This window comes from Babylonia areolata, chromosome 23 (genome assembly GCF_041734735.1).
Source record: "Babylonia areolata isolate BAREFJ2019XMU chromosome 23, ASM4173473v1, whole genome shotgun sequence".
In the NCBI taxonomy this organism is placed as follows: domain Eukaryota; kingdom Metazoa; phylum Mollusca; class Gastropoda; order Neogastropoda; family Buccinidae; genus Babylonia; species Babylonia areolata.
In genome coordinates, this window is record NC_134898.1 from 41,208,797 (window position 1) to 41,222,859 (window position 14,063).

Consider the following 14,063-nt stretch of genomic DNA (forward strand, 5'->3'; position numbering starts at 1 on the left):
AACAACTGAAGACAACAGAACAATCTCAACATACTACCCCCCACCCCCACTCCCAACCCACCCCTAGGAAAAAAAAAGTAAAAAAAATGTGCTGGACAATGAAAAATGTATCAAGAGATAACACCCACCTGCACTTGTGTACGTTTGGCGATATCAAGGATCAGCTCCACGTTTGCGTAGTTGTTGTTGTTTGTGCCCCCTGGCACTGGAATGTACTGGTCAGCCATGCGGATGTACTCTGCCCACACAAACAACCATATGGGCACCACGTTCATTCTGATACTCGACATCCACCAGTGCACTCACTGCATATAACTACATAGTAGTTAAGAGGATGCATTCTGCAGTTAGTGTGCAAACAACATGGTTCGTATCATACCACATGTGAAAAGATTTGAAATGAAAGTGCTACCACTACCACAATGAATCTCGACCACCCAATCAGACACTGAAAAATCTACGTAAGCAACAAGCATCCTGTATTTAAACAGTATGTTAATTGAAAACACCTATCACTGTATGTGTGCAAGTGATATCTATCTGTTCTACACTGTAAATTACACCAGTGTGCTTTTTTGTGATGTTTAGTCAAAACCAACATTTCCAGGGTGAAATATGAGCACAGAGCAAGAGCAGCAAGGTATCTGTATGAATGATTCTAACAAAAGACACAGTCTGAAAGTATTTCCGTTTACATACTGAGTTCCATAAAAACAACAACAAACAAAAACATCATGCCACACAAAAAACAACAAAACACACACACACAAACATCTTGCTGCATCCTGACACATACACACAAACCCACACATGCATACACAAACACACTCTTACACACTGTGTCCACAGAAATACACACACACACACACACACACACACACACCATTCATCAACATCATCAATCTCTAACCTGCATTGGCTTTCAAGTCTTCAGGTGTGACCATGACAACAAAGCGAATGGCACGTTCATTACGAAACATCTCATAAGCCCATCTGCGAACTGACCGCATGCACTTGACTGCAGCAATCCCATTGTTGGCAATCAGTACCTGGACAGACAAAAACAATATACTGATATAATATATATATATATATATATATATAGAGAGAGAGAGAGAGAGAGAGAGAGAGACAGACAGACAGACAGACAGACAGAGAGAGAGAGAGAGTGAGAGAGAGAAAGAGAGAGACCCCTCCTCACCTTCACATGTATCAGAGCTTGTCTATAACAGTTTTTCAACACAATACAAATTATGAATAATATTTACCTTGATTAATCATTAAGTTGGAAAATACTTGAAAGAGAAGTGAAAAGAATGCAGTTTGCATACATGCAGAAGTCTGAAAATTACATGCATGCATGCACATATGCACACACACACACGTGCACACACACACACACACACACGCACATGCACACACACACGCACACACCGGACTTAGGGTTGAACCGAATCACCTGAAATGTGTGTGTGAGATGGTGTTTAGGGGCAGTTGGGTGGGTGGAGGTGGGGGTGTCATGAGTCACAGCCACAAAAAATCTTGAACACTATTAACACTTTGAGTGTGCGTGTGCGTGTGTGTGTGTGTGTGCATGTGTGTGTGTGTGTGCATGTGTGTGCGTGCGCACGCCTTGTGTGTGTGAGTGTGTTAAAAAGAAACAGGACATGCGCACAAAGAACATCTATTTACCTCTAATCTTCTTTGGTGACCTGGGGAACAGTGACTGTCTATGAACCTAAGCAATACAGCTTGGATAGTTAATAAAATGTGTGTGTGTGAGTGTGTGCGCATGTGTGTGTGTTAGTGTGTGTGTGTTAGTGTGTTAATGTGTGTGTGTGTGTGTGTGTGTGTGTGTGTGTGTGTGTGTGTGTGTGTGTGTGTGTGTGTGTGCGTGCACACACATCTGTGACAAACAAAAGTGATATGTACAAGTTTACATTACATACTTGAAGTGTTTTTCAAACCATATCCTGCTAAAAACAAGCATGTCAATTTGCTCTGTCCATGACACAGATAGATAAGACCAACATCCTGATACACTGACAGGCATGCGAGAATATCCTGGATAAGAGATTTTGAAAAGATAAACAAATAAAGAACCAGAGATATGTACAATAGGAGAAAAAAAAAGAGGAAAAAATGCATGCTGTGCAAGCTGTTACTATCTCCGCTAATAGTCCTACATAAAAGTTTTATTCCTTAACAAAATGATATTAAAAAATAATTGAACACTTGCCTGATGTTAAACATAAGTGGACAACCATAAAAGGTCAAAACATTACCAGTGTTTTACAAGAGCAGAAAATATCAGCCGCGAAAAACTAGCTTCATACTTCCTTGAGAATCCCTCACGTTTTATTACATATATGCATGCAAACACACACACACACACACATCCACACGCACTAATGCACACACACATAGTGACATACCTTCCGCCTAAAATTGCTAATGAAACACAATAGCAAAACCACCACAGAACTAGCGCACTCATCCCTGTTTATGGAACACAGACAGAAAGGAAAAAAAAGCAATAATAAAATATCAATAAAATACTGGGGCTCCCACTGAGGAAAATCAAAAACCCCTGAAATGCTAAGGGAGGGTCCTGGGGGCATGCTCCCCCAGAAAAAATTCACATTCAAAATGGTGCAATCTTGAAGTAAATCGAAGCACATTTATAGCACTTTACTCCCATATCATAAATCTACTTCACACAGACTACCTCCAATCTTACAACTACATGGATGAAAAAGGCACTGATACTTACCAGCATTTCTCATTTTTTTCGCTCATTTTTTTTTTCTTGCTAAATTTCATTTTCACTTTTCACAGAAAAGTGGGAGCCCTGAATACTGAAAACTACACACCTTCATAACACAAATCATAAATAGTATTATAGTAAAACAAACAAACAAACCAATTAACAGATGCAATGGAACAAATAACTAAGAAACTCTCTTAAATGATTTCACATATAATAATTTCTTGCAGCTCATTGTCCATAAACATGATTCTGTTCAGGTGTTATCTAATCATGAAAAGATGTACTATCCATGAAATGAATCATCCTTCCATAATCATCTTTATCTCGTTAAAACTAAATAAAAAATTTACTTAAAAGTGTGAAAATTAACCTTGTTGATGATGACATCTCCACCAAAACTTTTGACGAACTCCTCTGGTGTCGCCACGCAGAAGTCTTTGATGTAGGCCCGCTTGCCTTTGGAAGACGATGTGTCCAGAGATATACCAGACATTGTATGCCTGCAATCCAGGTTAAAACATTTTTTTTACCAATGTATTCTTTCACTCTTTGAGTCATTCATATCACAGGCATCTTACTTCTGCAGTCCAAAATATATATAACTATAAAACTACACTCTTTTATTTAATGTGTTTTGTGCCTGCAATTTAGAATGTTGAGATTTGTTAGGATATAAATTCTAATACTTAAAAAAGTAACCAGTTAATATTTCATCAACCACTTCATACAAATATTACGTTCAGCACTGACAAAGAGACTCTTTCTCAAGGAAATGCCGAACCCAAAACGTGCATCAACCAGACAGAACATGCAGACTGTGTGAATACAGTATACTGAAAGCCACCCACAAGGCAACACCACATAAACTCTCAAACAGGATGTGAATGGGTCAAAACTCTAGGTGATTATCCCACCCCACCCCACCATTACCCGCCCCCCAGCCCACTAACTCATAAACTGTGATTAGCAGTAATTCTAAGAACTCGTAAGGTCAGGCTGGGAAATTAAAACAAAAAAAGAAAAGAAAATCAAATCTTCTCTGTCTGGAAACAAGCCTCTTCTGGTTGGTGTCCATAACTAGGCAACAGAAGATCACAGCACTGACACGTTGCGCTTATTAAATTACAGTGTTCACAGCAGAGGGTGAACTGTTCATCTGACAAACACACTATGTGAACGAACACTAAACTGAAGAATCCAGTCAACCATTCAACCCATCTGCCACCAGTGATATGCTTGAATGCTCGACTGCAGCAATTAAGTTTCACCAGTTCAGTGTGGCTGGAGGTGAAATGAACTGCATTTAAATTGTTCCTTAACATGTGGAAATATGAGCTTTTTTTTCCCTTGCCTTTTTTGGGGGGAGGGAGGAGTGTTGTTGGTTTTTTTTTTGTTTGTTTGTTTGTTTGTTTTGTTTTGTTTTTGTTGGGGCGTGGTGGCACGAGGGGGCAGGGCTTTTTTTTCATTGTTGCTTGGAAAAGCAAAGTGACTGCACTAGTTAATGGATGCTTCCTTGTGTGTGTGTGTGTGTGTGTGTGTGTGTGTGTGCAGACAGACAGATGACAGGAGAGAGAACTCAGAACTCAAAATGTTTTTATTCAAGAATTTAAGATTTTAGGTATAGCCTATTCTTCCAATCTGTCCTTGCTAATCTACATCTATTACAAAATACAAATACTTGAAATAGCACACAATTAAATAAAGGGAAAAGGTATTCATGCAGAAGGACATACATAATGAAGAAAACAACCCCCTCTCCACACACACCCCCACACAAATGCATACACACATGCGCGCGTGAGTGCGCACACAAACATAAACACACACACACGTGCATACACACACACACACACACACACACTGATTGACAGATGGATAGGAAAGTGAGTCAGAGAGAGAGAGAGAGAGAGAGAGAGAGAGAGAGAGAGAAAGAGAGAGAGAGAGATGTCATCAGTATACAACTTATTACAAGTTCCAAAGACATCCAGGTGTTTAAAAGGTACAGTATTGTAGTTACTCATACTGCCTCTGAGATCTGTGTATGGCAAGTGCAACATACTACAGTGACTACCACCATCACCAATATTACTTGGATGAGAGAGAGACACACACAGAGAAAAAGAGAGAGAGAGAGTGAATGTGTGTGTGTGTGTGTGTGTGTGTGTGTGTGTGTGCAAGTGTATATGAATGAATGAACTAGGAAACAGCACTGTTTTCTCACAGTTTTGCTATTGACATTGTTGCTGATCCTTTTATTGTTGTTTCTTTATTTCATTTTTGTTTTTGCTATTTTTTTGGTTTTGTTTCCTGTTTTTGGTTTTGTTGTTGTGCGGGGGGGTGGGGGTGGGGGAAGGGGGGGGGGGCGGAGCTGTGTAGGTGTGTGTGTGGAGGGGGGGTTGTTTCTTTGTTTCATTTTATTGCTTTGCTTTTCATTGTGTTTTTTGTTTTGTTTTGTTTTGTTTTGTTTTTTAAATCCAAACAAGGCCATGCCAACAAAAACTCTTAAAGTCTCTGTCCAACCAAAAACTCTGAAGTAACTTTCGTCCAACCCTGAAGTAACCCTCTCCCAACTTTGAAATAACTCTCTCCCAACTTTGAAGTAACCTTCTCTCCCTACTTTGAAGTAACCCTCTCCCAACTTCAAAGTAACCCTCTCCCTACTTTGAAGTAACCTCCCAACTAAGAATAACTCTCTCCCTACTATGAAGTACCCCTCTCCCAACTATGAAGTAACCTCCCAACTGTGAAGTATTCATCTCCCAACTATGATATAACCTCCCAAAAATGATGTTAACTCCCAACAATGAAGTAAAACTGCCCAACTATGAAGTAACCCTCTATGAAGTAACCCTCTCCCAACTATGATGTAACCTCCCAACTATGAAGTATCCCTCTCCCACCTGTGAAGTACTTAACTCACTCAGTACGGCTAGCCCTCTCTTCCCCTCTACACAGACCCCTCGGATGTTCAGTGGGTGTCTGAATGACCCAGCCTTTAGCTTCCGTCGTCAGAATTGTGGTATTCTTTGTCAACATTCACCTCTTCAGTATAAGAGCCTTCCACTTGCAATATCTTGATGATGGTAACTGGGGTGAAACGCTATTAACGTCGTCTCTTTCGCCGTTCGTATGGAGAGAGTTAACCTCCCAACTATGAAGTATCTGTCTCCCAACTATGACGTAACCTCCCAACTACAATGAATCCCTCTCCCAACTATGATATAACGTCCCAACTATGAAGCAAACTCCTAACTATGTATCCCTCTCCCAACTATGAAGTAACCTCCCAACTATGAGGTATCCCTCTCCCAACTATGATCTAACCTCCCAACTATGAAGCATCCCTCTCCCAACTATGAAGAAACCTCCCAACTATAAAGTATTCCTCTCCCAACTATGAAGTAACCTCCCAACTATGATAGTATGAAGCATCCCTCTCCCAACTATGATCTAACCTCCCAACTATGGAGTACTTAACCTCCCAACTATGATGTATCCCTCTCCCATCTATGATATAATGTCCCAACAATGAAGCAAACTCCTAACTATGAAGTATCCCTCTCCCAACTATGAAGTAACCTCCCAACTATAAAGTATCCCTCTCCCAACTATGAAGTAACTTCCCAACTATGATGTAACCTCCCAACTATGAAGTAACCTCCTAACTATGAAGTATCCCTCTTCGAACTATGAAGTAACCTCCCAACTATGAAGCAACCTCCCAACAATGAAGTAACCTCTCAACTATGAAGTATCTCTCTCCCAACTATGAAGTAACCTCTAAATTATGAAGTAACCTCCCAACCATGAAGTAACTATCTACCACCAGCAGGCCAGCTGACCAAGCGGCACCACCCATGGGGTCAACCAGTTCCATGCAACAAGGATCTACACAATGCCTACATGGGAAGAACTCCACAAATGAGTAGATGCTCCCTCTGTCTGGCTCTGCGATTACACCTCTCTCCCAACTTTGAAGTAACCTTAAGGGTTAATGGCTCCTTAAGGAGCCATGATAGTGTAATGGGTAAGACAGTTTCTTCTCACCGGAAAACGCGAGGTTTGAATCTGCCGTCAGGACTTTTTTTTCAAAGGGTTGTTCCTGGCAAAATTCTGTAGAAAAATCCACTTCGATAAGAAAAACAAATAAAACTGCACGCAGGAAAAAATACAAAAAAAATGGGTGGTGCTGTAGTATAGCGACGCGCTCTCCCTGGGGAGAGCAGCCCGAATTTCACACAGAGAAATCTGTTGTGATAAAATTAGTAGGTGGTGTTCTAAGTATGTCAAATCAGAACAGGAACTATCGAACACCACCAAAGTGAGTCAACAGCAGTGCAGGGTCTCCTCTGCTGTGTGGCCAGCTGGCAACGTAAATCAAAGGTTCCCTGTGGACTGCTGGCACTGGGACTGTGACAGATGAACTCGGGTGTGGCTGTGTATGGGGGACTCGGAATGAGCGGCATGGGAATAATGCCACTGAAACTGTGCAGAAGATGGGACAGCAAAAACCCCCAACAAAAACAACAAATAAATAAAAAATAAAAACTACACAAAAGAACTGCTGCAGCACAGAGAGAAACGCTGTGTCCTTACTGAAGCTTTCTCAGTTGACGATACATACAATAGTACTGTGAGCTCCGTGCGAGGTGAGAACAGGACAGAGAGGTCACAACTGACGCACACAGGTTGTCACTGATCCTCAGCTCACAGTCACACTCCTGTTCCATTCATATCTTTATCCTCTCCCTACTTTGAAGTAATGTATATATATATCAATTTATGACCACTACATATGTCATCAATGTACAAACACACACACACACAACACGCGCGCTCGCGCGTGCGCACGCATGAACCCATAACTCTGCAAGTCTGTAACAGATGTTCAGGACAATTTTTACCAATTACTTTCTAAATGAAACAGTGTAAGTGTAACATGATAAACAAACATTGTGGAGTGTGTTTTTTTACAATGTGTTCTAGATCTAATTATGAGAAGTGTCATAAAGGAGAGGAGAATTGGGTTGTTTTGGGGGAGGGGCCGGGAGATTAGGGGGGAGGGGGGTTAGAGGAGGGCACCATGTGTAGAAAACCACAATAACAAGTTTGAAGTGTGTGTGTGTGTGTGTGTGTGTGTGTGTGTGTGTGTTCATGTCTGTGTATAATTATAACATATATGTGTTTGAAGTGAAATAATTTATAGTTCACAAGGGTAGTGAAGCAAGCACAACTGCCTTTCTAGATCCAGTAGTCAATGGCAAAAATTCTATTACAAACAAGAAACTGGAGGAAAAAAAACAAAAACAAAACAAAAAACAACACCCGAATGTGTACACTGAACTCATTTTGATTGTTATCACTGATTGTTATCACTGATCATGTGATGAAAACTTCTCAATATGTGTGTGTGTGTGTGTGTGTGTGTGTGTGTGTGTGTGTGTGTGAGCACACACATATGTGTATGTGTGTGTGTGTGTGTGTGAAAGAGAGAGAGAGAGTGAGAGAGAGAGAGAGAGAGAGATCATATAACTCTAGACAAAGACAGAGAGAGTGTGTTTGTGTGTGTGTGTGTGTGTGTGTGTGTGTGTGTGTGTGTGTGTGTGTGTATGTGTGAGACACTTTTTTTGTGTATATGAAGTGTGCTATTGTGTGTGTGTGTGTGTGTGTGTGTGTGTGTGTGTTTGTATGTGTTGTGTGGTGAAGATGGAGTGGGTATTTGGAAGGGAAGGCATTTCCTCGCCCACACATGTGCTTCAAAGGCAAGCACAAACAGGAACGTCTCAACATAACCTGATTATGGCATGAAAAACACGTGCAACGACAAAACACTCTGAAATCACAGTTTGCATAATTCTCTTGTCCGAAACCCCAGAACTAATCAAGTGCTACGAACATCGACGGTCCTCGAACTTCGACCACTGACAAACTACATGCACCACCCGAAGCTACGCTGAGTACCCGTAAACCCGCACGTCCCCACCCCACCCAAAATTTCTCGAGACTGACCAACACGTCTGAGAAATGTTTCACCGTAAAATCTTACAGTTACCGGTATCTACTGACCTGTGAAAAGCCATCGTATTCGGTTTTTTTTTTCTCTCTCTCTCTTCCTTTCCTCTTGTTAATCACAACGTATTTTTCTGTCATCAACAGCCTCCACATGCATGTCAAGGCCAAGAGTCATCGGCTGCCGATATCGACCCGAGAAAAGCCCAGCGTCTGCTTCTTCACAATCCCACAGGGGCGATTATCACGCCAAATCGGCCCATGGTGCGGCCATTGCTCAATATTATTTCGAGCTCGCTTTCGTCATGCTCGTTGCCTGGCACTGTTGAAAACTTCCGGTCGAAGGGGGAGGAAAACATTGACCAGAAGACACGCCTCCTTTTGAACACATGTGGCGCCTCGTGACAGCTAGAGAAGTTACTTTTAAATTAAGATGAAGCGTAGGATTCCGAGGCTGCACTCGATGGTATTGTTCTCTGTATATCTGCACCATGGGGAATACTTATGAGCAGTTGCCTGCACCACCATTCACAGTAGAACAGCCTCTCTGTGAAGTTGTCTCAGTCAAGTGAGGGACTGGGGGGTGCGGGAGGGGGGCAGACAAAATTAAACAAAACAATACAAACAGAAATAGTTTCATCACGTGCATAATCTTGACATGATGCTGATCGAAAGATCAGACCTTAATTATCAAAATCTGATTCAATTCAGGAAACAGACTGCATGCATTTTATTGCTCAGCATCAACTGACAATAATTATTCTGTCCCGAAATCATGGCATCATTCACTTCAGCTCAAGTGTTAAGACTACGAAATGGGTGGCATAAGTATTTTCAAATTCTAACTGGAAGAGATCAGAATTATTTAATCTAAGTTCTTAACTAAAAAAATGCAGACACAACTAAAGAGCCAGCAGTTACAGCACATTTTCATCATATTCTTGTTATTGTTGCTTAAGTCCAGCCGACCACAAAGGGCCATATCAGGACTTTCAAACCACACAAATGCTCAACTGTGTCAACACAAAACTGTCACATCTAAAAAAAAATTAAAAAAATAATAAACACACTGAGACAAACCCACAAAACAGTTCATGACACAGTATCCCAACCATTTCGCTCCTTATGGCAAATAAGACTGGGCCATGCTGAGGACGCCAGCCATTCTGTGTAATTTATCATCCCCAGATTATAAAAAATCATAAAAAAGGAAAAAAAAAAAAAAAAAATTCAAAGACAAACAAGAAAAATATTAAATAGCCATACAGGCAAATGACACTGCAGAATGGGCAGCTAGTGCCCATCCCAGTGTTTACATCTCACTACCTAATCGCCAGAGCAAAAAAGCACAGATAGTACATCATAGACTGTGGAAAAGAGAAAAAAGTGTCAAGGCTTGCTTGAAAAAAAAGAAAGGGGAATGGACTGGGTAGGCTGAAAAAGGAGACAACAGTGAAGATAGAAAAAAAAAGGCAGAAACAAAGAGAGTGACAGAGAAGAGGAAATTTCAAGCACAGAATTTCCAGAAGGGGGGAATGTTATTCATACTGAAAGACCCCCGGCATCACCACGGGGGGCACATTTTCATCAGTGCAAACTTAATCAGCGAGGATCATGCCCATAAGATAACTGTTTTCAGGTGTGTTTTTTTCTTCTTTTTTTTCTGTTGTTTTCTTTTTGCCTTTTTTTTTTTTTTTTTTCATTTTTGCTTGGTATTGCTAATATTCATTTGTTAATCCATTTATTCTTCTTTTTTTCTTTTTTTTTACGTTAGGTGGATAGTTTGTTAGTTTGTTTTTGTTTTGTTGTTGTTTTTTTGTTTTGTTGTTGTTGTTTTTTCGGGGGGTGGAGGGGGGGATTGAGGGGTCAATGAAGAAAGCCAAGTACAGCTAGAGCACTTTAAAGGAAGAAGTAGAATCAATGCACAGGAAATAATGTGCTCCATACTAAAACCTAATGCTACGTACTGAGGCAAAAGAAAAGAAAACAATTTTTTAAAGATTTTTTTTTTTTCACATTTAGCTCCAGTTGGATTGGCTCGAACTGGATGCTATAAAATAAAGGTTAATATTCAATGTACAACCTTTTTTTTTTCTTAACTTTGGTTTGTAGTTGGGGTTTTTTCAATAAATAGCCAAACTGTCAAATTCTTCTGCACATCCCAATGTAAGCAGCTGCTGTACTGAAGAAAAATAATTTTGGAACAACTGGAATACAAGTAACAAGCATGTCAAGTTTAAAGAAAAGAAAACATAAAATATGCCAGACTTTTTGTACTGTTAAATAACAAACAAAAAAAACATGCATTTTCCAATTCCATGCAAACATGTCATGTTCATATTAAACAAAATTCAAATATGAAACTATGTTCAAGGTCTTTTCCAATTCTGTGAAAACATGTCACATTTACATAAAATACTTAATAAACAAATAATTATCATACTTTGTTTTAAAAACCCCTATTCAAAGGAAACGCTGCATAAGCTAGTAAATGTATCAAATATATACCTACAACTCAACACTTGCTAAGGATCAGACTTCAAACACATTGTGATGAGAGAGAAAAGTATTCTATTTGACAAAATCGACAAATCATATTCCTTGTCCACAAATCAATACAGTGAATATTCATTTGTGAAAATTACATGGGATAGTCATACATAGTGAGTATCAATGAACATATAACAAAGGCTACCACTTGAATCAACCATAAACAGGGCATGGAAGAATAGTTTCATCTCACTCAGTTAAGACAGTGGTGTGGAAAATGAACAGACTGTAATGATTGCAACCCCTGTGTGCCTTGATAACAGTTCTGCAATGCCTCCTCTTACCTCAAATGACGTTTCTTGTCTGCTGCTGTGGAATCCTGTCCCACTCCTCCTGGAGAGAGATCCCAAGCTCAGGTAAGGTGAGAGGTTGGTTGTCACATGCATGCACGGCTTGTCCAATAATGTCCCGAACATGTTCAATGTCATCCCTCGTCCTGCAGGTGGTGGTTGACGATACAAGCATGGTGGCAGGACCGATTTCTCCACATCCAGGCACGTCGTCACTCAATCATGGATGCCCCAGAGCTGTGCAGTGACCTCCAGTGTGTATCATGCAATCAAGTTTCTACTCAGAACAGTCAGAAGAAGATCCCATTAAACTGGTCTGACCTCAAGAACTCTGGCCATCCATGTCCTCTTGACCCCAAACCAAAAGCAAGCCAGAATGCAACAAGTTTGTAAACATCAAACTTGTACTGCAGCTGACTGGACCCTTGTTTTGTTCAACGACGAGTCTTGGGTTTGCCTGGACATGGCTATGGCTGAGGGTGTAGCGATGACCAACGGAACAACTGTAAAGTGCCTACATGTCTCAACACCACCATTATGGTGGAGGCTCAATCATGGTATGGGGTGGAATTTCCACGCAGGGCGAAACCGACCTGTGTGTGTTGCAAAACAGCACCATGGATGTGGGCAGGTACTGTGACAAGATCCTCCACCCCAATGTCTGACCCTACACTGGCGTCACTGGTGTGGACTTCACTTTTATAGAGCCCACCATCACCTTGCTTGTATTGTCAGCCAGTACTTTCAAAATGAGGAAATCGACCGAATAGAGTGGTGGGCACATTCTGGGGACCTGAACCACACTGAAAATGTTTGGGACATATTGGACAAGCTGTGCAAGCATGTGACAACCAACCTGAACTTGGGATCCCTATCCAGGAGGAGTGGGGCAGGATTCCCCTGCAGCAGACAAGAAACGTCATTTGCAGCATGAGGAGGCGTTGCAGAACTGTTATTGAGGCTCACAGGGGTCACATCCATGACTGACTGTTCATTTTGTGTTGTTTTCACAATGGAAGGAGATGTCGTTTTCCTCCCATGTCCTCTTTATGGTTGATTTGGGGGGTAACCTTTATGTGTTCATTGTTACTCACTATCTCACAAAACTTTCACGAATTAATTTTCTTTGTATGTATCTTTGGACAAGGAACATGATCTGACCATTTTGTCTGGAATAAGATATATAAATTTCTTTATAGTCACAATAAGTTCACTGTCGGATCCTTAGCAAGTGTGCGTGTTGAGCAGTACAACTTATAAGCTGTATCTGTGTTAGGCTGCCAGAAAGAAGAATACCTGCATGATTCTGAAGGTATATGTACTCTGTGTGTGTGTGTGTGTGTGAGAGAGAGAGAGAGAGAGAGAGAGAGAGAGAGAGTGTGTGTGTGTGTGTGTGAGTGGAATTCATTCTTCAAGGTGCACTGCTGAAGAGAGCTAAACAACTTGAAAGCAATAAATCTTTTTTCTCTGCTTTTGGTTTGTCCATTTGTTCACATTTGCTCTCTGTATTTACCCCTTGGCTGCCTTCGGACATAGCACTCACATCCATCTTGACATCACTGATGACAACATCAAAAGATGAAAACTAACTTTTGAAGGCTGAAAATTCACACATTTGACTGAGAGTGGTTTATCTGCAGACTTAGTGCATGTAAAAGAACTCATGGCAACAAAAGGGATGTCCCTGGCAAAATTCTGTAGAAAAATCCACTTCGATACAAATGCATAAAAAAAACCGCAGGCAGGAAAAAATACAAAAAAATGGGTTGTGCTCTCAGTGTAGCGACGTGCTTTCCCTGGGGAGAGCAGCCCGAATTTCATACAGAGAAATCTGTTGTGACAAAAAGAGTAATACAATACAATTTTCTCAGTCTATGGCTATTTGTTCTGGATACTGATTCAGGACTTAAAACACCACTTTCTACTGTTTTTATCCCAGCAGCCAAGGGACTCTCTGTATCCCCTCTCTCTGTTGTTCTATCTCTCCTTCATTTTCCCCCTAAACCATGAACCACTGATCCAGTGAAGATCTCCATGCTTTAATAACACAAACTTGATCTTTCAGTTCAACTTAAAAGAAACAAACTGCTGTTAACAAACAACTCAAACAAAGAACCAAACTTACGAAAATTTCACATTTGAAGTTGAAGACTCAGCAAATTTCAAATAACCACAGTCAACGTCAGTGCTATTGTGTGGATTTGAACACAAAGTTTTAGTCTTTTGGAAAATGTATTTTAGCTTATAAAAAATTCATGCAATCATTGATCCTATATAGAATATAGACATAGATATAAAAATCTATTAAAAAGAGCACACACACACACACACACACACACACACACACACACACACACACACACACAACTATATATAGATATTCAGGTCAAAGTAGAATATGTAAAAACCCTCAGTACACACCTACTGCCAACATTGATGTGTGT

The 14,063-nt window shown here is 40.6% G+C and overlaps 1 protein-coding gene across 4 annotated transcripts in view; it reads right to left on the minus strand.

Annotated features, from left to right (window-relative positions):
• Window positions 1–14,063, minus strand: part of LOC143297598 (acetyl-CoA carboxylase-like) — an 81,885-nt gene that overhangs the window by 65,811 nt on the left and 2,011 nt on the right. For 3 of the 4 annotated variants that reach the window (XR_013057297.1, XM_076610012.1, XM_076610011.1), the window contains exons 3-5: window positions 3,141–3,270; window positions 911–1,049; window positions 129–238 (exon numbers count right to left, since the gene is read on the minus strand). Coding sequence is in view for 3 of the 4 variants with exons in the window: in XM_076610012.1 (XP_076466127.1) it covers window positions 129–238; window positions 911–1,049; window positions 3,141–3,270 (379 nt within the window). In the remaining variant the exon portion in view is untranslated. Of the gene's footprint in view, window positions 1–128; window positions 239–910; window positions 1,050–3,140; window positions 3,271–8,836; window positions 9,042–14,063 lie in introns of those variants that run through there. The other variant, XM_076610013.1, reaches the window with a different exon arrangement.